The following is a 24,802-nucleotide window of genomic DNA, read 5'->3' as shown; positions in this document are numbered from 1 at the left end:
GATGATACGGTTACGATAGAGTTCCTAGTCAAATTACTTTTAATCCCGACCACTATATCTAACATACAATCTCCCATAAATTACGTTTCGATGTCGGTTTCGATTGAGTTCGATTGCCTTTCGAGTTTTGGTTCGATTTTCGATTGATTTGATTGATTACCACACCAGACATAAAGTAAACACGCACAATTAACACATAAAGCACACACACACGTATAACAATACCATAATTCGCATAATTCGAGTTTCGAGTTCGATTGGTTGTTAGATCGGTTTGATTGCTGATTAGGTTAACTTTATCGCATTGTTGCTTCCTATCATCCATAGTCGTAGATCGGTTCGCATTAAAACACGTTCGATTACTTCGATTCTGGCTGATTACAACGCCTACTCCACATAATACAACTAAAACACAAAATCGACTATCTACAGTCAAAGAAAGTCAAAGTTGACTTGGACTTTGACTTTGACTTTGACATTCGAAAACACGGGGTGTTACAGTCCAGCTCACCTGGAGCCGGCGACTCCACTGTTTTTCAACGCGTGTGGAACCGGTTTTCTGATGTTTTTATTCATATTATGACCAGAATGTTTGACTGCTTTCTCCGGTTATGACTTATGACCAATAATAAGGTAATGAGTTGTGAAACATGTTTTGTGTTATTGTCAAATTGTAGAAATAATTTACAATCTGTATTACAAAGTCTCTTGTTGTTGGTACTTATATAATAATTTACAATCTGTACTAAAGATAGATAGATATGTTGGTGGTGGTGGTTATCGGTAGTGGGAACCGGGGGGTGGTGGTGATGGTGGAGGGTGGAGGAGGGTGATGGTGGGTGGAGGTTGAAGATAAAGTGTGGTTGTGGGGTTTTATAAATAAAAATGAAGAAGATGCCCGGATAGTCCCTATGGTTTGGTCTTTTAAGGAAAGTGTATTTTTGTCATTTCACACCCTTTTAACAGAGAAAACAAACTGAAGTTAGACCCAGGGACTATCCGGGAACAAAAAATGAAAACTTGGGGACTATTCAGGTAATTTTAGAAAGTTGAGGACTATAGGTGAAAAAAGGCAAAACCACAGGGGACTATCCGGGCATTTTTCTCCCCCTTTAATATCGCTAGAGTATAAATATAATTTTAAAATTAGTCCATTCTATTGCTTCTCTTTTCTTTCTCTCCTATCTAAACCCAATCCAAACCTCGGATTCTTCGCATCACACCAACAATGGTGGCAGGAAAGCGAGGCGAATTAACGGTTCATACACCACAAGATTTCATCAACAACGACCCAATCAAACAGTTGCAAACCAAGTACAAAGAGTTTGAGAATGGGTTCAAGGGTTGGCTCGCCAAACAATCTTTACCCGTTGAAGCCGCTATCGTCACCATCACCAGCGCCGCCCAGGGTGCCGCCATCGGTGGTATCATGGGTACTCTCACCACCGACGTTGCCGCCTCTGCTCCGCCTCCTGCCGCCTCCCTTAATCCACAGGCTATGGCCTCTTTCCAGCAAGCCCAGGTTAAATTTTAATTTTTATGTGTTTAGAATCTTGATATAAGAAAATCTTTGAATTGAATTGTGTACGTGTGTGTATATATTTATCTGTGGATTGATATACAAATTTGGGATGAGGAGATTAGAGAGAACATGAGATAATTAGAAGATTAGTTAATGAATTGATGCCCCTAGACTAGTGCATCAATGCCATTTTGTAGGCTTACATTAACAAGGGAATAAACTGCCACTACTCATGATCCACCAATTAACACTAACAATTGAAAGACAATACTACCCTTGTTGCCCATCCACCGCTCTTACTGTACGTGTTCATGGTTGGGTTTGAAACTTGTAATTGAAATTGGCATATTGGAGTTCTTTCAAATAGGTAGGTCTTTTTAAGCCAATTGCTGTATTACAGGCTCTTGCAGGTGGACCCTTCATCCAGGCCCGTAATTTCGCTGTTATGACGGGCGTCAATGCAGGCATATCATGTGTCATGAAAAGAATAAGAGGCAAGGAAGATGTCCAAACAAGGTAAACATTCATTAAGATCAAGATCATTTTTTCAATCATATTTTGATTTGATGTTACAATGTATGATTGATTGCAGTATGGTAGCAGCTTTTGGGTCGGGAGTGATGTTTTCTTTGGTTAGTGGCATGGGGGGTCCTAATCCGGCTGCTAATGTTGTCACATCCGGTGTTTTCTTTGCCCTTGTTCAGGGTGGACTCTTCAAGGTGAGATTATGATCTAAGGGTCAAATGGATAATCGGTCCGGATTATGAATGGGTAAACCGTAAACTACAATTATTACTTATTTATGCATTGTGCAGGTAGGGGAAAAGTTCTCAAAGCCACCAGCTGAAGATGTGTTGTACAGTGAAACTAGATCCATGTTGTCTAGACTCGGTCTCGAGAGTTATGAGAAAAACTTCAAGAAAGGCTTGTTAACGGACCGTACTTTACCCCTGCTTACCGACAGGCAAGTTTATAGCTTTTAGAAGAAATGTTACAATTTCGATCCGTTTACTTATGAATGGGTCAATTTGGGTATGTTTTATCTTTTAACGGGTTAAACAGGTAAAATTATCAACTATTGTAGAAAATTCCTAAGTTATTCCATTGAGAAACTACGTTACCATTGAAGTAAAAGATTTTAATCATAGTTGCCACTACTTACTTATACGGAACTTAAACAACATGGAAAAAAATGTTTCGGGTCAACCCAACCCAGACAATAGTGAAAAAGTATCCAAATCCTTTTTGATCCAAACCCGCTTGACTGGCTCATTTTACCATGTCTGATTTCTTGCGACTACTTTTGATTATTGTTTTGTAATATGTAAATCAGTGCTCTGCGAGATGTAAGAATCCCACCTGGACCACGCCTTGTAATTCTTGATGATATTCAAAGGTATGAATTTTCCCCTTGGTACTCCGAAAAGCTAATGTCGATTATTTAAATTAGTTTTTAATGCGTTTAAAATATCTTGTTTAGACGTGCTTTATGTTGTTTGAAACCGATGTTTTTTTTACGCAGGAAAAAGGGGACTGGAGGCGGTAGGAGAGGATAGAGAGTGATCAAAATGTAGGATGCTCATGACATGAGACTTGTGGTGTGTTAGCAAATTTATTTTTGATGTAATGATACATTTATGGTGCTATTATGCAATAATTAAAAATATTTGAAAGATATATGAAATCAGTAATCTTTTTTATCATCATAATATTACACAATTTTGGGCATGATAACCCACCCATAACAAAGATCACACACAACCATTATTACATATCATAAGAAAACGTGGTCATCAAGGATCAAAGGAATGCTGATTCGATGAACGCCACTAAATGGGAGCGGTATTCCTGTGCATGATCGACCGTCTCTGCTTCAAGGTCACCCACCTGCGAACATAGTCGCTCCTCTGCTTCCTCTGCGACACACACTTTTTCACGCAATCTTTGCAGCTCTGCCTTCATGTTTTCTTCCCGTTGGAGGCTTTTCATTAGTTCTCTTTCGAGTTCCTTGCTTCGCCTCTTCAAATGTATCTTATCTTTTTGACCTGACCAATCAATAGCTTCTGGTATTAGTTTGTCACAAATTGAAGTTTGGAATTAAAATTGGTCATGTGCCGGAACTTGTGTTTGGAATTAAAAAGTCTAATTGAACTTTCTTTCTATATAACATATGCCATTGTTAGTCATGCACAAACACATTTTAGAAACTACATTAGCTTACAACTGTCATTTACTTCATTACTAGCACTTATTAGATCATATATATAATGAAGTGCCTAGACCAAAGTTGAGCCAATAAGTTTTGTTCATGCATATAATGTAAAGTACAAGTTCAATAAACCACACAAAAGTTGAAAATCACAACTATAGCATTCAAAAAACTATATATAATTGAAATCAAGATCAGTGGATACAAGATTACTTGGTTGTACTTTATTCCAGCACTTGTATCGTCAGCTGTGTCGCAACCCCCTTTTAAATTGCAAAACCGATTCTACTAAAGACGAGGCGAATTCACGTTGGAACATGTTCAGGAATTCCGAGGCTAGAGAACCAAATGTATCAAAAGCAAATGGGATAAACACGTTTTGATTCTCTAAACAAGTTTTCTCGTGTTTAGCGATTTTGCTTGATTCCGCCTTCAACGCTGCCCTTGCTAGCAACAAACCCATTATCCCTGAGTCCAACAAGAGGGGACACTTCTGTAAGGTCCACACAAGCATGTTTATTTTTTTCAATACCCTTTTTAGAAATAAAAATATTTCTACTGAGGAATACACAAGTTTTAAATTTTTAGGGTATGAGAAGTAAGTACGGGGTAAGTTTACCCTACCCCACAATGTATTTATTAATCCAAACCAAAACTTCGTATTTTTTTGTTTGAAACATTTTGCATATAGTCATGTTCTAGAAGTTCTTCAACCAGTTTGTTAAGAAGATCTTCAGAATTTTCTAGTTGTTTTGATAAGTTTTTATCTTGTAAAGTTTCATCAGAAATTTTTGTTTCTGATGAATCATCAAATGATACATATAAACTTTCTCTTATTGTCCTTGAATTTAAAAGAAAAACTCTGTAAGCTTTTGAGGACAATGAGTATCCTAGAAAAATTCCTTTTTCAGCTTTCCTGTTAAATTTTTCAAGACTATCAAAATCATTGAAGACAAAATATCTTCAGCCAAAGGTGTGTAAAAATTTGATGTTTGGGATCCTTTGGTTGATGATGTTATAGGGAGTTTTCTGGTGTCTTTTGTTAATGATAAATCTATTTTGTGTAAAACATGCCTTTGCAATTCCTTCAGCCTAAAAGTAAGTGGGCAATCTGGCATAAGCAAGCATTGTTCTTATTGCTTCTACAAGGGTTCTATTCCTTCTTTCAACAACTCCATTTTGTTGTGGAGTTCTTAGAGCAGAAAAGTCATTAGAAATTCCTTTGCTTGTAAGGAAAGTCTCAAGTTTTGCATTTTTAAACTCTATTCCATTGTCAGATCTGATCCTTCTTACAGTTAATTTCAATAGATTTTCAGTTTTTCTGATGAAATTAATGATCAGATCTGGGGTTTCACTTTTCTTTTTGAGAAATTCAACCCAAGTGTACCTGGAATAGTCATCTACAATGACTAAAATGTATTTCTTTCCAGAAAAGCTTGCAGTTTTACAGGTCCACATAGGTCCATGTGTATAAGTTCCAGATTTTCATAAATTAATGATTCAGAAATTGTTTTATGTGAGCCTCTTTTTGATTTTCCAAACTCACATGCTTCACATGCTTTATCCTTTTTGGATGAAATGAAAGGTAAGCCTTTTACCATATTTTATTTGCCAGTTGGTTTATAGTTTTGAAATTTAAGTGGGTCAATCTTTTGTGCCACAATCAACTACTGTCTTTGTTTTCTGTTGAAAATAAGCGTAATTGAGGATGCTCAATTTCTTCTCTAAAGTCAAAGTAATAGATGGAGTTTCTTATTCTTTTGCCACTTAAATATACCTTGTTATCATCTAAACCAACTAGTATACATCTTTCTGGTAAGAAAGTTACCTAGAAGCCCCTGTCATAGAATTGCCCACAACTTGGTAGGTTATATTTCAAACCTTCAACATACGCAACCTTCTCAATGGTTAATGATCCAAAGTGTATGGTACCATAACCCATGGTTCTTCCCTTAACCCCATTTCCAAAATTTACAAATTTACTCAGTTTTTCTTGATAATTACTGAGTAAGCTCCTATCCCTTTTCATGTGCTTGGAGCTCCCACAGTCGCAGTACCATATCTGCTGCACATGACGGTCCTGAATTGATGAAGTAAGAGAATTATTGGTACCCAAACCTGTTTGAGTACTTTTTCTGATGAAAATACACTTGATATTTCTTTGCCAAATGAATAATTCTCATCAGAACTTCTGTTCAATGCTGAGCCATTAACAGAATGTTTTTCTTTGGAGAGATAGTGTTGAATTAGCTTCAGAATTTTAGCACACATACAACTTGTTTTGTCTACATGTTTAGACAAATGTGATTGTGATGGAAGATTATTGTTTCTTTGGAATTTGTGATGCATTTCTTTTGCTTTTCCAGAAAAGTTTTGAATCTCATCCCTCTTTCCTTTTAAACTGCTTTTGGATGGCAGAAAAAATTTATCAGAACGGACTGATTTGCAAGATTCAACATAAGAATCTAATATTATCTTATCAGAATTGTTTTCTGATGCCCTTACAAGGGTGGTAGGATTTCTGGTATTTGTTTTCACATAGCCTAATCCTTCACATTTGTTCTTAGGTGTTGCTTCAATAAAGTGTATAAACTCTTAGTGTATAAACTCTTTAGCCTGTTGAAAACCCTTTACATTGATCTCATTATCATGACTTTTTTTTTTTGTAAAGATCTTTTCTTTCTCGTTCATACAATTCAATTTTAGCTTCCTTTGTTAAATTTTGTTCAATTAATAACCGGTTTTCAAATTTGACTTTATTAAGCAATTTTTGCAGATCATCAGATTTTGTGTTTTCTGATAATTGTTTATCTGGTAAAATCACAAAATATTTCATGAGTTTGTTCAGTTGATGTTCCAAATCAATGTTATCTGAACTTACTTTGGGTTCTGATGAACTGGAGCTTCCATCAGAAGTTGCAGCCATTAAACAGACATTAGCCGTTTCCTCTTCTTCTTCATCAGAAGAGTCATCGGTTAGCCAAGTATCTGTACCTGCCATTAAGCTAACTTTCTATTGTTGTCTTTTAGCTTCTTCAACTTTCTTTTCATAGTAGGCTACATCCTTCAGCTTCTTGTTTTTGCACTTAGATGCATAGTGCCCCTTTTGTTTGCATCTGTAGCAAACTATCTCTGCTTTTCCCTTCTCCTTGGTTCTACCTTACATCCTCCCTCTGTCACCCTTCTGGTACTTGCCACTTCCACCTTTTAGCCTTTGTTCAAATTTTTTTGTGAGCAGGGCTATTGACTCAGCAAAGGCTGAAAAATCTGATGATGTATCAGAAATTTCTGAGCTTTGGCAGTTAGAGGTTTGTTGGATCAGTGATTGTCACTCTTTGTGTATTGGAAACAAGAGCAATAGGTCCTGCTTTGTGGTTTGAGTTCTCATATATTTCTTCCTCTCTTGGGACAAGGATGCTATAAAGATCATGTAAATTCATTTTCCCTAATTCAAGGGTGGATGCCAAGGTCTTTGTGAGACTTCTCCACTCTCTTGGTAATGCATCTAGAAATTTTACATTTCTTTCATCATTAGACTTCTCAATACCAAACTTTTTCAGATCATTCAAAAGTTTTGTAAACCTATTATATGTTTCTGAAAGAGTCTCACTTTGGAGACTTTTATATCTTTCATATGAAGAAACACAGTTTGTTCCCTTATTTCTTTTCATTCTTTCTCCTCCTTCACAAAGATTTTCCAGCTAATCTCATATCTCCTTAGCAAATACACATGCATCTACTTGTGAGAATATGTCATTTGGAAGTGCCATAATCAAGAGTGATTTAGCCCTTTCATCTGCCTCTACCATATCCTTATCTTCTTTGCTCCAATAATTCTCTTGTTTGGGAGCAAAAGAGATATGAATTTCTGGTGTGTGCTCAGTTGCTGGAACAACAGGAATTTCAACAGTGGGTCTATGTGGGCCTCTCTCAGTGGAGTGAAACAGTGCTCGATCATGTCCATTATGGCAAATTGATCATCCTGATTTTCCATTGGGGGTACTCCTCTCTGACCAAAGTCGGAGACTTTGACATAGATCCAATATTGAAAGCATTGTTCCAAGTTTGAAAGTTTGCCATATTTAGTAAAAAGGATTTTTATAAAAAAAGAGCCATTGATCTTTTCAAAAATAATTTATTCAATCTACTCTAATACCAATTGTTGAGCCCAGATAAGATGCTCAAAGACTAAGTATGGCAAATAGATTTCAACAAGTATGAAAATATTGTGGGGAACTAGAAATCAAACTTTCAAGAAACAAAAACTTACAGAATTATCAAGTATATTAATCACTTTGGAAAACAAAGTTATTGAATGTTACAATGAATGTTCAAAGAATTCTGTATTGAAGGGAAATGGAGTTTGTGGTGTTTGTATTGAATGTCTAGCTCAACTCGTTTAACCTTCGAGGTTGACATCTCTTTTTATAGAGAGTCTGGATCATGAATAAACATTTATTTATTCATGCACTTGCTCTGCACAAAGTAGCTTTTTGGCATATTCATTGAATCTGTGGATGTCAACTTGCTACTTTCCAAATTATGTCAAGGCCTTATCTTTAAGACAAGTTGGTCCATCAGAAATTCTGATGACCAGCTTACCAGAATTATGTTGAGTTTGATCATCAGAAATTCTGATGATCAGAGTTACCAGATTTTGATGATAAATACCAGATTTATCATCAGACTTATCAGAATGGTCTTTTTTATCGCTTTTTCTTTGTCTTGATCATTTCTAAATATTTGTTGAAGATGTTTCCTTCTTTCTTCTTGTCCTGTTATCTTGTAGGCACCTTATAGTTGATCTTCCTTGACTGTATCTTCAGCACATGATCAGGTTGGTCATCTTTTTATTAAATACTTATATGAAAGTTTCTAACAGTTTCAGCGAATAATATGTCATGTGAACGAAATGTATTCACCGGTGAGTTGTTATGGTTGACGAGCTGTTAACCAATGAAATGAATGGTTATGACGAGTTGTTTCCCACTTAGGAACGTTACATTTCGTTGGCATATGAACGTCTTGTATGTCTCCAGGCTTTATGAACGAAACATAACAAGACTTGTATGAATCTTTGATAAGTTGACTTCTGATGTGTGTAAAATGCAACATATAAATTACATCAATTGTGGAATAAAACTAACCCTTTTTTAGTACTAATGTTGGAAAAAGTATGCTTTTGTCTTCCTTTTGTATTTTCAGGATTAAATGAGCTTAAATGAACAAAAGAAGCAAAAAGACAGCTAAATCTAACATAAATACAAGAAAAGGAACAAAAGTGGCATGCCCGACCTCCCGACAGTATCTTCCCAAGCAAAACAAAGAAGACAGAAGACTGAACACGCCCCGTGCTCAGTGAGCACGGGGCCGTGCCCAAGTGTCAGCAGAAAAGACAAACTCATAGAAGCTTCTGTTGCCCACCACGGGGCCGTGGTCAACTTCCTGCAGACGCATTTAATGAAATTGCGAATTGCAATTAATGAAGAGAGAGACGCGGATGGACACGGGGCCGTGCCCAGCGGACACGGGGCCGTGCCCGAGCTTCTGTTCAGCCTATAAATAGGAGTGTTTGGAGCTCTTGCAACTCATCCCTTGGCACACCACCTCTCTCACACTTCACCCACCACCCACCACCATCACTTAATTAATTATCTTTTCAATAATCCGACCCTTTAGGATTGTATCCTTGCTGACTCAAACTACTGGATTAAGGGTAACGTCGCCTTCAAAAGAGGGGCCTACTACAATAACTAAGATAATCTCTTAAACAAGTGAAAAAGTGCAAAAATAATCAAAGGTTACACTACACACGAGTCGGATCCAAGTGATTCATCTTGTCTATCTGTTTTTACTTTTATTTTATTTTTCAGCATTTTAGTTAGTTTTATTTTTTAGTTTAAAAACCTTTTTCTAACATTTTGATTGATTAGACGTTGAGGATAAACCGGTACTAAAAGCTCTTGTGTCCTTGGACGACCTCGGTATCTTACCAACACTATACTACGTCCACGATGGGTGCACTTGCCCATATGTGTTCTTAGTGTTAGTAAATATCGTGTTTTATACATATTCACAAGAGGACGCCTTCAAAAGAGGGGCCTACTACAATAACTAAGATAATCTCTTAAACAAGTGCAAAAGTGCAAAAATAATCAAAGGTTACACTACACACGAGTCGGATCCAAGTGATTCATTTTTTGTCTATCTGTTTTTACTTTTATTTTATTTTTCAGCATTTTAGTTAGTTTTATTTTCTTAGTTTAAAAACCTTTTTCTAACATTTTGATTGATTAGACGTTGAGGATAAACCGGTACTAAAAGCTCTTGTGTCCTTGGACGACCTCGGTATCTTACCAACACTATACTACGTCCACGATGGGTGCACTTGCCCATATGTGTGCTTAGTGTTAGTAAATATCGTGTTTTATAAATTTAAAACTTGGCTAAAAAGTGTGAAAAGGGCTTAAAATATATACCTAAAACATATACACACTAACACGCACATCAACTTCCACTAAAGGGTCAAAACTGTACGTTATTGGAACAACAAGGTTAATTCCCAGGTGAGTTCTAGATGTTCGCTTTTATAGTTTTCACTATTCTGGCTCATGTCCATACACTAACGCGAATTCGGGTAATGACTACAAGGGATAAAGAAAAAGGAAACTGTACCCGACCAGGGACCTACCTTAAATATGATTGCTTTGAATAAGATGTTATGAGTTTTAGTTGACGTTATACGATTGATGTTTATAAATAAACGTTGTATGTTACCCAAACCGGATAGGTCATTTTCATTAAAACAAAGACGATTACAGACTAATGACAGGTAGACGGGTAACAAGTTGTGCCACTACCCCCTTTTTGAATAGCAAACCTGCGATCGAGGACATAGTTGTTTGTGGGGGTGCCTTTTTCGGGGACCTCCAACGAAGGTTAGCTTCCCTCCCGACCCGTTTTGGGGGTCTTGGGATTTGCTCAGCTGAGGATATCTCTTCCTACCCTTTTGTGGCTTCAAGGGCCCAATCCTGGGTTCTTCAAGACCAGATCCTCCGTGAATGTGGTGATGGGTTAGTGGACTCTGATTACAGGGGTGCGTGTCCCGATCTTGGCGGTTTCTACATTAAAGACACTGCCCCCTTAAAGCCCAGATATTTCTGGTGAATGCCTTATATGGTGAAATCGTCAAGACAGTTGAAGAGAAGTTTGCCTTGTCCCGCAGCAGCGAGCCGTGTTTGAGTGTTTGCGAGCCCCCATGCTCAGGATTTCCTATCTGTTGTTCCCATCGAAGGTTTAGGGCAATGTATGTCGGCTGTGGAATACCGGGCTATCCTCAAGTACCAGCTGATGGTACCCCTTTTCCCGGTTGATGACCCGTATCCCGTATTTCAGAAGGCTTGCTTGGATTCTTTTGAGGAGCATGTGGTCCATTGCAAAGAATTACCTGGCTTTAAATATCGACATGATTTAGTTCGAGATGTGCTTCATGATGTCCTTAAGCGGGCAGGGATGATGGCTAGCATTTGTTACTAATATTAGTGATGGAACCTGTACACGCGACGGCGTAGCAGGTATTGATGGAGTCTTATGTTGGTATAACCTTACTTGACTATGTGTCTTGCAGTTGATGGTCAAGCCCGCTTCACAACTACGTGTGTATATTGATGATTGATGTTTGAGGTGCACGAGTGATGTCTAGTATTGGAATAACATGCCCAAGTAACAACATTCGACAACACTGCTATCGATGTACGCTCCAAGGGTTACACCTCGAGCAACAAACTAAGTAATGATTGTTTAATGGTTAAACAGACTAAAAGACTTAATTACGTTTTCGTCCCTGTGGTTTGTTAAAAGTAACCATTACAGTCCATTAACATAAGAAATGCTAAAACAATCCCTCTACTTTCGCTTTTGTAACAATTACAATCCACCCTCACTAAAGTCATCTGGTTATTCTATTAGTTTATTTGAAATAACCATAATGTCCCTATTATTAAAATTAAAATAAATAAATAGTTAGTTACGTTTTTCCTCCTTGTGGTTTGTTGAAATTAACCATTACAGTCTATCTGTTTAAAAATTGCCAAAACAGTATCATATCTTTCACTTTACTTTACTTTACTTTTCACTCTCCTCGTTTCTTCAGATCCTACTAGAACATCATCTGCTCCAATTCCACAACCTTGTTTCGACGACTCAGTTTCACCACCGCTCTCCTCCGTCATATCACCGCCAACCGTATCTCCTCCGTCACCTTCACCGGCGTCAGATCTGTCTCCGTCAACCGATTACACAAGAATCAAAATCGACTACCTAACTATCTCCCAAGATAATCGAAATCGTCGGCCACCTAATTATCCTAATCATAATCGATGTCAGTGGAAAAACTTGAGGCCTACCCGAAAAAACTAGAGGAGAGGAGATGATGTATGGGCGGTGCCCTGTGTAGTAGTCGGAATTGGTAGAATTCATGGGTAGAAAAGGAGTTGGCCGATGATTTGTTTGAAGAGAATGACCATGGGGTGTGGGCGGGGTGTTCAAAACCGTCTTTTGGTAAATGTTATAAGGCCTTTTTAGATATAACCAGAGGTGAAAAAAAAACCGGCTGTGAACTCAAGCCAGTTCCAATCCTAGCCCGAAAGTGATATTGAAATAAGTTTGGTGAAACTGTCCCGGTTTCAAACCAAACCACTGGAAATCGATTTCAGAATTCCTCCGTTGAATCGGTTAAAACCACACCGAATCAATCGTTTTGCGGTTCGAAAACCGGTTCGAAAACCGGTTCGAAACCCAAAACGACGTTACCGATAACCTTTTTTTACCAAGACTGACCAAACCGAACCAGATTAAGGAAAAATAAATGAAAATACGCACCTTTATATATAACCCACATTAAGGTTTGTACCGACACTTGGGCCAATAGTAGAGGTGTACAAAAACTGGTTAGGGCCCAATGAGCTGGTTTTTAACTCGGCCCGATCGCAAAAAAAATCGGTTTGAGCCAAACCAGTTTGGGCTTAACCAAACCCAACGATTTGGCATAGTTTTGGGTTGAGAACCGATTCCAACCTGAATCGATTTGAGCCTGATAAAAAAACTGCTTTTAGCGCTTCAAACCGGTTTGAACCCGATCCAAATCGGTTTAAGTGGGGTTGGGTTTTTCAACCCTAAAATGGATTAATAACCGAAGTGGTTGACCCATTTTTTAAAAAGCACCGATTCAATTTGAGTCGAAACCCGGTATTGGGTTTGTTTAAATACCTAAAAAGGCTTAAAAAAAAAACCCAAAGAGGCCCAATAGTAAAACCCTGAGTGGGTTTGTTTAAATACCTAACATGATAGCTGTGTGTCATTTGGATCGCCGCTGCGGTAAGTAAACCAAACCCTAAATAAATTCCAATCAACCATTCTTCAATCAAACTCTAATTGTTAATTTGTTGATCGCAGATAGACGATTTAGCTGTTGCAGGAGCAAAAATGGTGTCAGGAAAGAAGACGGTAATACATATATATATATATTTATATATCTATGTGTGTTTGTTGATTCTGATATGTGTTGGTTATGATATTGTAGAAGAAGACTCATGAGAGCATCAACAACAGGTTGGCTCTTGTTATGAAGAGTGGAAAGTACACTCTTGGTTACAAGACAGTGCTTGAGTCTCTCAGAAGCTCTAAAGGTATAATAATTTTGTTCATAATTATGATTTTGGATCATGTTTGAAAGTTTAAGATGAATGTTGGTTAATTGAATTGGAGATGGAAAAGAATTAATCAGTTTGATACATATATATTAAATGTATTATTAGTATAAGTTAAAATGAGCGACTTTTGTTATCTATGTAGATACTTTTAGTGGAAATATTGCATAGACAAAAGATTAAATACAAATAAAATTAACGTACAAAACGTACGAACCGAAGGTTTTACTAAAAAACGCGGTGGCATTTTCGTAATTTTTAGTAATTATCAAAATTACTCTACAAATGATCCTGTAGAGAAATTTTGATCTTTGTAGAGTAATTTTGTAAAATGTTTTGTACGGTAATTATCAAAATTACTTTACAAGTGAATCAAAATTACTCTGCAAGTTTATCAAACAACATACAATTCAAAATTACTCTACAAGAACATTTTACAAAATTACTCTACAGTATCATTTGTAGAGTAATTTTGATAATTACCCTACAAGCAGATAATTACAAAAATGCCACCGCGTGTTTTTTTCTTTTTCATGATGTTCGTACGTTTAGTAAGTTAAAGCTAATCATCATATTGAATAACATAAACAAATGACCGATGTGTGATAACTTGGATTGCAGTAATGTAGAGATAGCTGTTTGATACTTTGATCATATTAGTATGGTATATGCTGCATAACTATGTGTTGGAGAAAGTTTAGTGGAAGTATTTAATTTGACAAACGTAAACAGGGGACTGGCAGGCTGCTATAGTAAACGATTACTCAATTGCAGGGTTGGTGTGTGTTTATGAAGCCTTTTGTTTTATAATATGGTGTTGTTTGGATGCAGGCAAGCTGATCATCATATCTAACAATTGCCCTCCTTTGAGGAAGTCTGAAATCGAGTACTATGCCATGCTTGCCAAAGTTGGTGTTCATCATTACAACGGAAGTATGTCCACTAGTTCTTATTCATACCTCTTTGTTCTTTATTTGGCTTATGACAGTTATATCATTTCGAAGTTTCATGATACATTTGTGAATTAAACTTGTTTATGTTTATGCGCAGACAATGTTGATCTTGGAACCGCGTGTGGGAAGTATTTCCGTGTGTCATGCCTTAGCATCATTGACGCAGGTATGAATGCGAAATTTCTAACTGATTTTACTTTATTTTCTGTGTATCAAAATGCCTTTTTGACATGATGAAATTGTTACCATGACAGGTGATTCTGACATCATCAAGTCTCTCCCTGGTGACAGTTGAAAGACATGTGGAATGCTTTAGGGTTCTAAGATATTTGATTATTCCATTCCCGAGTTTGATTTTCTCTTTGTTATCTTAAAACTGATGAATCTGTAGCGGACATGGATGTTTTGGCATTTTGAGCTTTTAGGACACATTTGTTTAATGAATCAAATTTTGGCGATTCATGTTCTTGGTTGTTAAATGTGACAGCTTTATATTTAGCTACTCAATCTGATGATTTAGATATTTTTTTTTTTATTGGAACAGCTTCATGCATTTTCAAAACTGTATGGTGGTTTAGTCGTAAAAAAACAATGTTTCACTGACAACGTAGGTTAAGAGCTCGCGAATGTTTCACTTGACAACGTAGGTTGAGAGCTCACATTCGCTTTTTCTCAAAAGTGATATGTGATTTTGATTGAAGAAGGAAATAACTTATTCTTTGTTGGTAGCCAACGCTCGTGAGTGGCTAAGGGGCAAAACCCAATTAGAAAAGAGCGGTAACAGGTTTAAGGGACTTGCTAAAGGCGTCACACCACTATACACAGCCTAAGTGTTTAACTAAAATCTTTTAGCCGTTAGTAAAAACAACTTACCTTTCACTTGCATTGGAAAAGGTTGCAGAAATCTTGCAAGGATTTTGCAATATATTTGAAACACATTTGACACGATAAACTGTCATTATCAAGAACGCAATTGCACTTTATGATCAAATATACAAAGAACGTTTATTTCTCTTCATGTTATCTCCATCTCTATAACAACAAAAACGGAAGAGATAAAATGCTAAATAGACAACAAAAATATCAGAATGCACCTGTCACAAACAATACAACTTCAAAAAACCAAACAATCACTTGATCCCGATGCACTCGAGCAGTCCCGTCCAAACACTGACTTCCTCTTTCACTTCAAGTACATTCCAGGGTTCAGAAAACTTAGCCTTCTCACTAAGCTCTTCAAATGCGCTAACAAGATTCTGAAGTCTTGCAACAAACTCAATCAACAAAGAAGTGAAAGTAGCAAGCGATAATGCACTCGCGCTTTCATAAGTTTTCAGTTCACGCATGTTTAAAATTGTCTCACCAACGATTGATAATCTTGAAGGCCATTGTGCTTGTTGCTTCAGCAAATCTTCAGATGAACCCCAGCGCGACAGCGAAGGGTGGTTTGACATAGCGCTGAAGTTGCGTTCTAGGGTGAAGTTGCGTTCTAGGGTTTTGTTGCGTTCTAGAGTTTTGTTACGTTCTAGGGTTTTGTTACGTTCTAGGGTTTTGCTGCGTTCTAGGGTTTTGCTGCGTTCTAGGGTTTTGCTGCGTTCTAGGGTTTTACTGTGAGGTTGTTGTTTTGGATTTGCTTCGTTTAAGGAACCCGTGACATCCGGTTTAATCTCTTCTTCTTGGATCTCTTGAAGACGATCAATATCTTCATTGTCTTTTCGTTGTCTTCCAGCCGCCCATTTCTCAGAGTTGACCAGGTAGTATGACTTTTGGTCAATCATCATTTGTAATTCTTCTGCAGCCTCATGCACTTTTTCAAGCAAGTCGACATCAGGGCTTAGTTTTTCTAGTTTTTCTACTTTGTTTGCTAACTCGCGTAATATTTTCGCACCTTCAGTACCCAACTTTTGGATCTCGTTTCTGAACATGTATCTTAGCTCAACCGGTGCCTATTGACATTGAATAGTTATAACATACATAAGTAATCTTCTGTAGCAGATAGAATGGTAACGCGACAGACCACGACACAATAAAAACTAGTGCCACATCAGCAAAAGAAAAGAGTAAAAAGTACCTGTATTTCTGCAAGTATACAACCATGCATTGCCATGACCATAAACGCACAATGCCTAAGTGCACCGCTTACTTTCACATAATTACTCCAAGGATAGTTTAACATTTTATAACGCCCATGTGGCGGTTCCCAAACCGCAAACCCCATCTGCAAAATCAAAATTAATCTCGTTAAATCCCCACTGATGACATGTCTTTATAATTTATACAAAAAAGAAGAAAAAGCATACGAGAGCATCTTCTTGACTTGTTGACTGTACGGCTGATCGATATCCACTATAAAGAGGGTCATCGGACGCTTGATATACAAGTATTTTTGAAGGTATCCTTTCATATTCAAAATGCTGAAGGTAATTATTAACACAACCTATAAAAAGAAATGAGATATTTAACGAAACTACAAAACAATGCATATACGCAGATGCAAAAACCTTATCTTACCTTCTAAGGAAGTCGCAACGCCCCTAAAATTCTTAACAATCAATTTATGGAGATCTTCACCGGCCCAAATCGGATAAACACAGATATTTACAACTAAACACACAAGTGCACCAACGACTACTAACAAGAAGCGCGAGACTGCCGTTTGAAGAAAATGTGTATTACCATTTTCTTCATTACCCGATACGAGTATTATACAAAAGGTCAACATAAAGACCCTAAACCCGTATTCATACGCCTTCATTGATGGGTACAGTTTCACATAACTTGTAATTGAACCTGAAAACACCATCCTAATTTTGAGCAATGTTTGCCACTGTGTCTTAAAATGTATTACATGATATGAAATAATCAGAATCATATCATCAACTGTAACAAAACAGGATGCAATCAATATTGACCTGCCATAAAGATGCCAACCACAATCACAACCTCTTGCCACTGGCCAGCCCACAGGGATATTTGAGCAACACCCAATGCAAGAATGCTAGCCAAAAACGTCCCCAAAGCACGATTAAACCCTTTGATAAGTGTTGCTCCTATTAAGATTCAAGAAATCCATAGGATGAGATATCTTGTTTCCAACGTTAAAGTAACTAAGTTGTTAAACAAACCTACCTATGCTGAATTCGAAGACAACGATGACAGTCAAGATAGCCCAGATGGAATACTGGCTCATATAAGTGAAGGGTTCTTTAAAGAATATGAGTATAGAAACAATAGAAAGTGCCAACCCAGATTTAGCAGCAAAGATAACCTGTCTTGGGTCGGCCCGACCCATTTCGAAAACATCAAGAAGAAAGAGTTGAAGAGCGGCCCACCATCTGTGAAGAATGGAAGCATTTTCGTTGGTATAAGATTCAGGGAAAAACCCTAAATGGGAGTAATCCCTTCGGGATAACAATCTTTGTTTGCTTGTGTTGTCTGCCCAATTACGGGACATGGATCCAAGGTAGTTTGCCATGTTAACGTTGTTAATGTTGAGAATTTGGGTTGATTTTTGGGATTTTAAGATTGATCAGAGGGGGAGCATGATGGGAGGAGTGTTTTTCGATCGTCTTACTAAAAAGGGTGAGCTAAATATAGCTCTCTTGGTTACTTGTCATACTTCACCCCCTGAAAATCACTTTGAAAGCTGCCAAAATTTACCCTTTTTTCCCTTACAAAAATCAATGCTTTTCAAAAGATATTTTTTTATCAAAAAAAAAAAAAAAAAAAAAAAGATCCACATTAAAAGGTCTACATATATATTTATAAAAAAACGCCTTTTTTTATATTCTCGTATTGATATGATACCATGCAGCAGGAGTACGTGGAGTTTCTGTGAAGGCTTTTAAAAATCAATTAATGTTCATACTCAATGGAAAATCAGTTCATGTTCATAAGATTGTAATATAGATACTCATTTACAATTTGTATGGTGAGCGAACTTTGCAGAATTAGTAGACGAATTCAACTGTTAATCTAGATAATACTGTAATTTATTTCTTTTATAAAATTGTAAGATTGATCATATTAGAATCCAAATTGAAAAAAAAAAGGAATTTTGAAATATTTCTACAGAATTATAAGATTGAGAGATTATATAAGCATACCAGTTATTTTTTTTAAAGAAAAAAGTTTAAGGTTTAAATTGTAATTTTCTTTAAACTTAGGGACGGGATATAACAAGTAAAATTAATGTAAAAAAGGGGTATGTTTAGCAGTCCCTACTAAAATCGACAGTGTCACGTAACAAACTAATCTTTTATGAAGATTCCTCGTAATATGTAATGCCAGCGACTTGTAACCTGAAAAAGTTCAACGCGACTTGAAACCTGATGAAGAAGATCAATGCGACTTGTAACAGTTGCCGACGACTGGCGTTTGGGCAACCTGAGGAAAAGGAAGGATGAAGAAGAACAAAGTGTTATGGATGGATTTTTAGAAATGTTTTGAAAAAGAGTTATTTACATGTACAGTTCTTCTAGTTTATGAAAAGTAATACCTTTCCATAATAATTCTATTTAATAGTAAAAACATATAAAGCAATCTTTGTCCCTTCTTCATGTTAAACAAACAATCGCCTACTTGTTTCCCTCCTTGATCATGCTCATTCCAAAACGAACTCTAATTCTGCTGAAAAATAAATTGGAGAAACAATATGAGGGTTTCATTGCAACGCAACGTCATTATTATTATTCTATCCTGGCACTCGGGCTTCAAAAAGAAACAACTAAACTATCTCTACCAAAATCAACCACCAAGATTACAAATTTGGGTCAAACATGTTGCTTGTTCAAGATAGTTATGTGACCCCGAATGAAGATAGGCTTCCCCTGTCCATCGAGACCCAAACCCCGACCACTAAACATACTCGTTTATGACAAATAATGCTGAAAAACACAACATTTTCTACAGCAGGGGGCGTGACTATCGACCCTTGCAACCGCAACAACATCACAAAAGATATAATTCTTCCATAGCATAAACTTATTATCAGCAAAGAAAACCAATGAGATTGTATTAAAAGCGGTTCAAAAACAAGTGAGTTAAAGGAGTGGTGGTTTTGGTATTGATATTGGTATTGGTATTGGTATTGGTATTGGTATTGGTATTGGTGGATGATGATTGGTTATCCTTCTTTCCATTTGAACATTTTTGTTCTAAACATATACGACATGGAATGCTTTAATATGGAAAAGTTATGTCTTTTTTATCATTCCAATTCATATGGATGATAAACCAAATATGTGTTTGAGATGATACCTAAACGTGGTAATCATGGCATGCTAATAAATAAATGAATTGATTTGGGTAGAAAGTAATTACATCCCTGAATCGGGATCATATTAGTCGTCTCGAATTACAAAAGGGGTCAATTTAGGCCAACTTAAACTAAACAACGGCAACTATTACAACAGTTGCTAACTTAACATGAGCCCAAATGGACGAGCAACATACACAACACTCACGGCTATTTTTTGTCGCCACCACTATCGCAACCCTCGTCCCCTAATTACCTGGGAACGGGCGGCCGCGACCAGTTTTGGTGGTATCGGTGTTTGTCATTTTGGCAGCGGAAATTACATCAGGACTGTAGTTAGGAAATATTTTACCAGAGTAAAATACCACACTTTTATAATATTAAACACATGGGAAAATCCCAAGTTTCAAGTACACACATTTTCATAGGGATAAACCCTATTTTATTTAAATAAAACATCTCTTTATTTTAGGTAACTTTATAGCCACTTTTCCAAGCCTTCAGTGCTGTCCAGCTGACTTCTATTTGGCTTTCACATTTTGTTACTTGAAACGCGTTTAAAAACATTTTGTCAGTGGGAAATACTGGTGAGTGAATCCCAGTTTAATTAAGATAAGTAAAAACCGTTGTACAGTATTGAGGGCGATCTCGCAATTACATTTGTTTCCATCTACTTTAATTACCACCCACGGTACCGTCAACCCGACTTGTGGTCATGTTACTACTCACAATGTAGTAACAAATTTTGTATACAAAACCCCAACATACCGACGATAATTGTAGAATAAAAATACTCAATCACTGTTTAATATAATGTTAATCATATGAGGTTTTGTAAAAACAGTTTGCAAAAATGAGATTACTCACATTGTTGTCTTAGGGTTTTCTTTAAGGATTTCCTGGTGATTATCTATAAATTACACAAATGCATACGCGTTAGTATGATAACCCAATATTTACATTAGTAATACCCTCCCCAAGATGGCATTCCAACGACTACGTCGGGCAGAACCACAACAGCCGTTACGGAACCCTGGATCAATCGGGCAACGTATCTAATACGTAACCGGGGTTATGATACTTACAACGAGGCAGGGCTTCGCTAATTAGGGTGGTATTATACCCGAGAATAGCTTATACTATGTAAAATTTCGAGAGAGAAGAGAATTGTGAACGATTTCGACTGAACAGCCGATTGCATCTATTTATAGGGCTGTTCAGGGGGTTTGTTGTGCCCCACGAAGGCTGTAGCTAAGGGCTACGCGGCCCGCGACGTAGGCTGGGTAGGCCCTAGCCTGGCCCAGTCACTGATCTAGCTTCGACACACGTCCGACACGTGGCAGCACCGGGATGCACCCTGGTGACGAGCTGTCGCGCCCCGTGTAAGATCCCTAAGGGGTCTTCGCGGCCCGCGAGCGACACTATTTTCTGGTTTTTATTTTATTTTTAATTATATAAGGTATTTTGGGCTCAGTTTTCGCATACGGGAATGTTTTAAGACATATAGGGACAGTTTAAACATATTAGGGGTGTCGAAAAATTATTTAGGAGGGTTGTTATATCTTCCCCACCTTGTTTTAGAACTCGTCCTCGAGGTCTACTGGAACAGGTGCGGGTATTTTCTTTGCATTTCTGATTCAAGCTCCCATGTGTACTCTGGTCCTCTTTTGGAGTCCCATTTTACTTTGACTAGAACCAATCTCTTGTGTTTGAGATTCTTGATTTTCCTATCTTCAATCTGTAGAGGTCTTTCTACAAACTGCTCATTTACCTCAATATCCTTGAGAGGTACTATCAATGATTCATCAGCTAAGCATTTCTTGAGATTAGATACATGAAATACATCATGTATTCCTGCCATTTCCTCTGGCAGTTTTAACTGATAGGCTACTGTTATGGGTGGTTTTCTGTTCATATATCCTGACTAATATTATGTCTATGTTTCTTTTGTTGTGATCAGGATAGCGGATCAGGATATTGGTAACATCCTGATACAATATCCTGGTAATAGCTAATTAAATCACGTGCAGGTAAACGAGGCAAGTCTCCAACGTTCAAGTGGACTTCTTCTCCTCAAGAATCGGGCAAATCTGTTGAAATATGGACGTTGAAGCCGGAAGACTTGGACTACAATGTTCACATAGGGAATATTCGCAGGATCCCGGTTTTATAGGCTAGTTGGTCGTTTACATTTTACTATAAATAGGAGTGATCGGATCAGATAAGGACACACACAATTCTTTCGAATTCTCTTTCTCTCTAGCTGCAAACAATCACTACGCACATACACTTGTATTCAAATCGCTTTGTAACACTTAGTCGATTCGCATCATATCCTGCACTGTATACTGACATTTAAAGTAATAAGAAGAACAAGGCAACTGCGATTGTCAGCTCCCGAGGTTTTATGTCGGCGATCTAGATTGATTAAGGGCTTTCCTCGTATATCCCGTGTCACCCTTTACTTTTTTTGCTCATTGTTTGATCCTAGATACAGCTCAATATCCTGAGCCGTATCCTGATAACTATTTTTACAAACAACTAAATTAGCATATTTTCAACACACATTCCTAGCACACTACCTCACTTAACTAATTTGATCACTTAATTGCTTCGGTAATTTTTGACCAAAACAATTTGGCGCCCACCGTGGGGCAAGTGGTGCTATTTCTACTAAAAGCTTTTGCAAAATCATTACTTGGTTTTCTATTTTCAAAACTTTTTGCTACACTATTTTCAATGGCCTCGAGATCAAACATGAGCTCTTCCACCGTGTCCGCTACAACCTCTGCAACAATTGGTTCGGTGCTTCCACCACCTCCTCCAAGAACGCAAGCCTCTTCACAAGGAACAGATGAGGCAGCAGCAGGAAACCAATCAGATGCTGATGAGAGAGATACAACTCTTGAAATCCAGTTCAAGCAGGCCCGCTGAGGATACTGTCACTCCCTTGCAACCCAGAGCTTTGAACTTCAGTTCTGCAGTATATACTGAGGATAACTGGGGGAATATTGTGCCTAGCCATTCCTAGAATCACACTCCTGAGATACCCTCTTCAGTCAGGGTGTCAACTATTTTGGTCAAAAATCACACAAGGATAATGCGACCAAATCTGATTTTGTGAGGTATGATGCTTGGTTAATTGTATGAACGACAAGTATATGAAATCAACGATGAACACCGAGATTTATACGAGGAAAAAGCCCTTGATCTTTAGAAGATCTCCGGCATAAAAAACCTCGGGTGATGGAAACTACCGATCACCAAATATATTGGAAAAACAATAGTGATCCTTGTACAACTTCGGAAGAAAACAAGCTCAACACAATGAATTTCTAGTGTAAGTGTGTGTTTTTGCTAAGTGTTTACAGAGAATTCGAGTGTTGTGTGTATTTTCTGTGGTGTGCACGACTTATGCCTCTAATGAGCTCATCTTCCCCTTAAATGATAAGAAAAAATCAACTAACTAACTTCCCGAAAAAGGTGGAAGTTACCCATGACCACCACTAACGGTTATTTCTTCATTAAGCACGTGCCTAAGAAGCATATTCCACGAGATTCCAGCAAAGAAGTAGTCCACTACGTCCATTATCTGCATTTAAACATTAAAAACGTGACAATTGTTAGAAATCATAAGTTCTGTTAAGGATCCTATGATCCTCAGACTCTGGATCCACAGACTATCTGCATCATCCATTAAGGATCCGTGATCCATGCTCAGTCTCAGGATAGATGATCCTTAGCATAAAATTCATGCCCTAACAATTGCCCCCAATATGGCAGTTGTGATAAGGATTCACAGCTGTCATATTTCCGTCAGAAGCGGACTAGCTGTTGCTGCTAGTAACTAGTCGTTACACTGCCTGTCGTCACTGATAAGACCTGCTATAATCATCATTGCAAAATATAGAGTTAGAGATAACTCCTCAAGTGCCTTTAAAGATCAGAAGATCCTTCTGTTTGTGGAGAATGGATCCTTCTACACCGTTCGCTATTAACCTTCCTGCACTTTAATATCTGCATAGACACTTTAACTGTTAGATAGCCATGTCCGGCCTGGGTGGATGGTCCACGGTTTTGCTGGTGAAATCCAGGCCAGATGATTTTGATACATAATGAATGGGTAATAACATTAAACTTTTTTAGCTACAACTGTTGTTGTTTCTTTCCTCTTTATTTTTCATGTACGCTTTCTATTTTCAAAGATATCATCGCCAAACAACTGGAAAGTCATTGGAAATCTGATGATAATGTTAAACTTTTAACAGAAAACTTGAAGTGTTCGAACAAATGTGGATCAATGATCCTTAACCAAAAAGGATAAGAGACAACTTACAACTTAGAAAAAGTTAGATATCACATACCAGAGAATCCAAGTTAGGATTCTATATCCTTGTAAATTATTACTGAATAAGCAAACTATGAAAAATAAAGCTTCTAGGATCAAGGATCCTTATCGTCAGAACTTGTATAACTTTAGAGCTCCAAGATCCTGTAAGAAAAACAAACTTGGGACCAAGCCAAATAATTGGGAATGAACCCATAATAACTAGGGACAAGCCCAAATAAACTGGGGACAAGCCCAAATAAACTGGGGACAAGCCCAACAAACTTGGGACAAGCCCAACAAACTGGGGACAAGCCCAAATAAACTGGGGACAAGCCAAATAAACTGGGGACAAGCCCAACAAACTGGGGACAAGCCTAACAAACAGGGGACAAGCCCAAATAAACTGGGGACAAGCCCAAATAAACGGATGTAAACTGGGTCAAGCCCAAATAAACTTGTGTAAACTGGAGTATGGCCCTCACTGGCGACTATCCAAACTTGAGCGACATGAAAATGCCGAAACCTCAACTAACGTGAAAACGTTAGAAACCTTAGGAACGGATGTATGGTACGTCTACCATTATACGTAGGATCCCGGATACAGTCAGTACAATGAAATTGTCAGCCCCTAAAGCGAGTACTGGTCCCATTGCCATGAACTGTACCAGGATCATCATGCGCTACTGGCGAAACTGGGGACAGGCCCAAAACTGGGGACAGGCCCAAAACTGGGGACATGCCCAAAACTGGGGACAAGCCCAAATAACTGGGGACAAGCCCAACAAACTGGGGACAAGCCTAAATAACTGGGGACAAGCCCATAA

General features: G+C 37.7%; 3 protein-coding genes across 3 annotated transcripts; 2 read left to right on the top strand and 1 right to left on the bottom strand.

Annotated features, from left to right (window-relative positions):
* The first annotated feature begins 1,163 nt into the window (after positions 1 to 1,163).
* On the top strand, positions 1,164 to 3,201 carry LOC110915827 (chloroplastic import inner membrane translocase subunit HP30-2). Its single transcript, XM_022160573.2, has 6 exons — positions 1,164 to 1,522; positions 1,923 to 2,038; positions 2,115 to 2,241; positions 2,338 to 2,486; positions 2,856 to 2,918; positions 3,045 to 3,201. The coding sequence occupies exons 1-6, from the start codon at positions 1,229 to 1,231 to the stop codon at positions 3,076 to 3,078; spliced, it is 783 nt and encodes a 260-aa protein (XP_022016265.1). The 5' UTR covers positions 1,164 to 1,228; the 3' UTR covers positions 3,079 to 3,201.
* A 9,820-nt stretch (positions 3,202 to 13,021) lies between these two features.
* LOC110916056 (60S ribosomal protein L30) lies at positions 13,022 to 14,898 on the top strand. Its single transcript, XM_022160805.2, has 6 exons — positions 13,022 to 13,106; positions 13,185 to 13,235; positions 13,312 to 13,417; positions 14,270 to 14,371; positions 14,489 to 14,557; positions 14,646 to 14,898. The coding sequence occupies exons 2-6, from the start codon at positions 13,215 to 13,217 to the stop codon at positions 14,684 to 14,686; spliced, it is 339 nt and encodes a 112-aa protein (XP_022016497.1). The 5' UTR covers positions 13,022 to 13,106; positions 13,185 to 13,214; the 3' UTR covers positions 14,687 to 14,898.
* Positions 14,899 to 15,362: 464 nt separating this feature from the next.
* Positions 15,363 to 17,956, bottom strand: LOC110917957 (aluminum-activated malate transporter 4). The gene is made up of 6 exons (XM_022162380.2): positions 17,521 to 17,956; positions 17,304 to 17,441; positions 16,903 to 17,181; positions 16,692 to 16,828; positions 16,463 to 16,609; positions 15,363 to 16,337 (listed from the first exon to the last, which is right to left on the bottom strand). Exons 1-6 carry the CDS (start codon positions 17,864 to 17,866, stop codon positions 15,522 to 15,524), a joined length of 1,863 nt encoding a protein of 620 aa, XP_022018072.1. The 5' UTR covers positions 17,867 to 17,956; the 3' UTR covers positions 15,363 to 15,521.
* Between the last annotated feature and the right edge of the window lie 6,846 nt (positions 17,957 to 24,802).

The sequence above is a fragment of the Helianthus annuus genome, chromosome 4, assembly GCF_002127325.2.
Source record: "Helianthus annuus cultivar XRQ/B chromosome 4, HanXRQr2.0-SUNRISE, whole genome shotgun sequence".
Lineage (NCBI taxonomy): Eukaryota > Viridiplantae > Streptophyta > Magnoliopsida > Asterales > Asteraceae > Helianthus > Helianthus annuus.
Note: the sequence above shows the minus strand (reverse complement) of the source record. Positions and strands in the feature narration are given on the sequence as shown.

Bases quoted from the DNA above. Each gene is read 5' to 3' on its own strand.
- LOC110915827 (XM_022160573.2), top strand. From the start codon at position 1,229: ATGGTGGCAGGAAAGCGAGGCGAATTAACGGTTCATACACCACAAGAT. The intron at 1,523-1,922 runs GTTAAATTTTAA...GCTGTATTACAG, and splicing joins CCTCTTTCCAGCAAGCCCAG to GCTCTTGCAGGTGGACCCTT. The intron at 2,242-2,337 runs GTGAGATTATGA...TGCATTGTGCAG, and splicing joins TTCAGGGTGGACTCTTCAAG to GTAGGGGAAAAGTTCTCAAA.
- LOC110916056 (XM_022160805.2), top strand. From the start codon at position 13,215: ATGGTGTCAGGAAAGAAGACG. The intron at 13,418-14,269 runs GTATAATAATTT...GTTTGGATGCAG, and splicing joins GTCTCTCAGAAGCTCTAAAG to GCAAGCTGATCATCATATCT. The intron at 14,372-14,488 runs GTATGTCCACTA...GTTTATGCGCAG, and splicing joins TGTTCATCATTACAACGGAA to ACAATGTTGATCTTGGAACC.
- LOC110917957 (XM_022162380.2), bottom strand. From the start codon at position 17,866: ATGGCAAACTACCTTGGATCCATGTCCCGTAATTGGGCAGACAACACA. The intron at 16,829-16,902 runs GTAAGATAAGGT...TTCTTTTTATAG, and splicing joins CGTTGCGACTTCCTTAGAAG to GTTGTGTTAATAATTACCTT. The intron at 16,610-16,691 runs GTATGCTTTTTC...TTGATTTTGCAG, and splicing joins CAAGTCAAGAAGATGCTCTC to ATGGGGTTTGCGGTTTGGGA.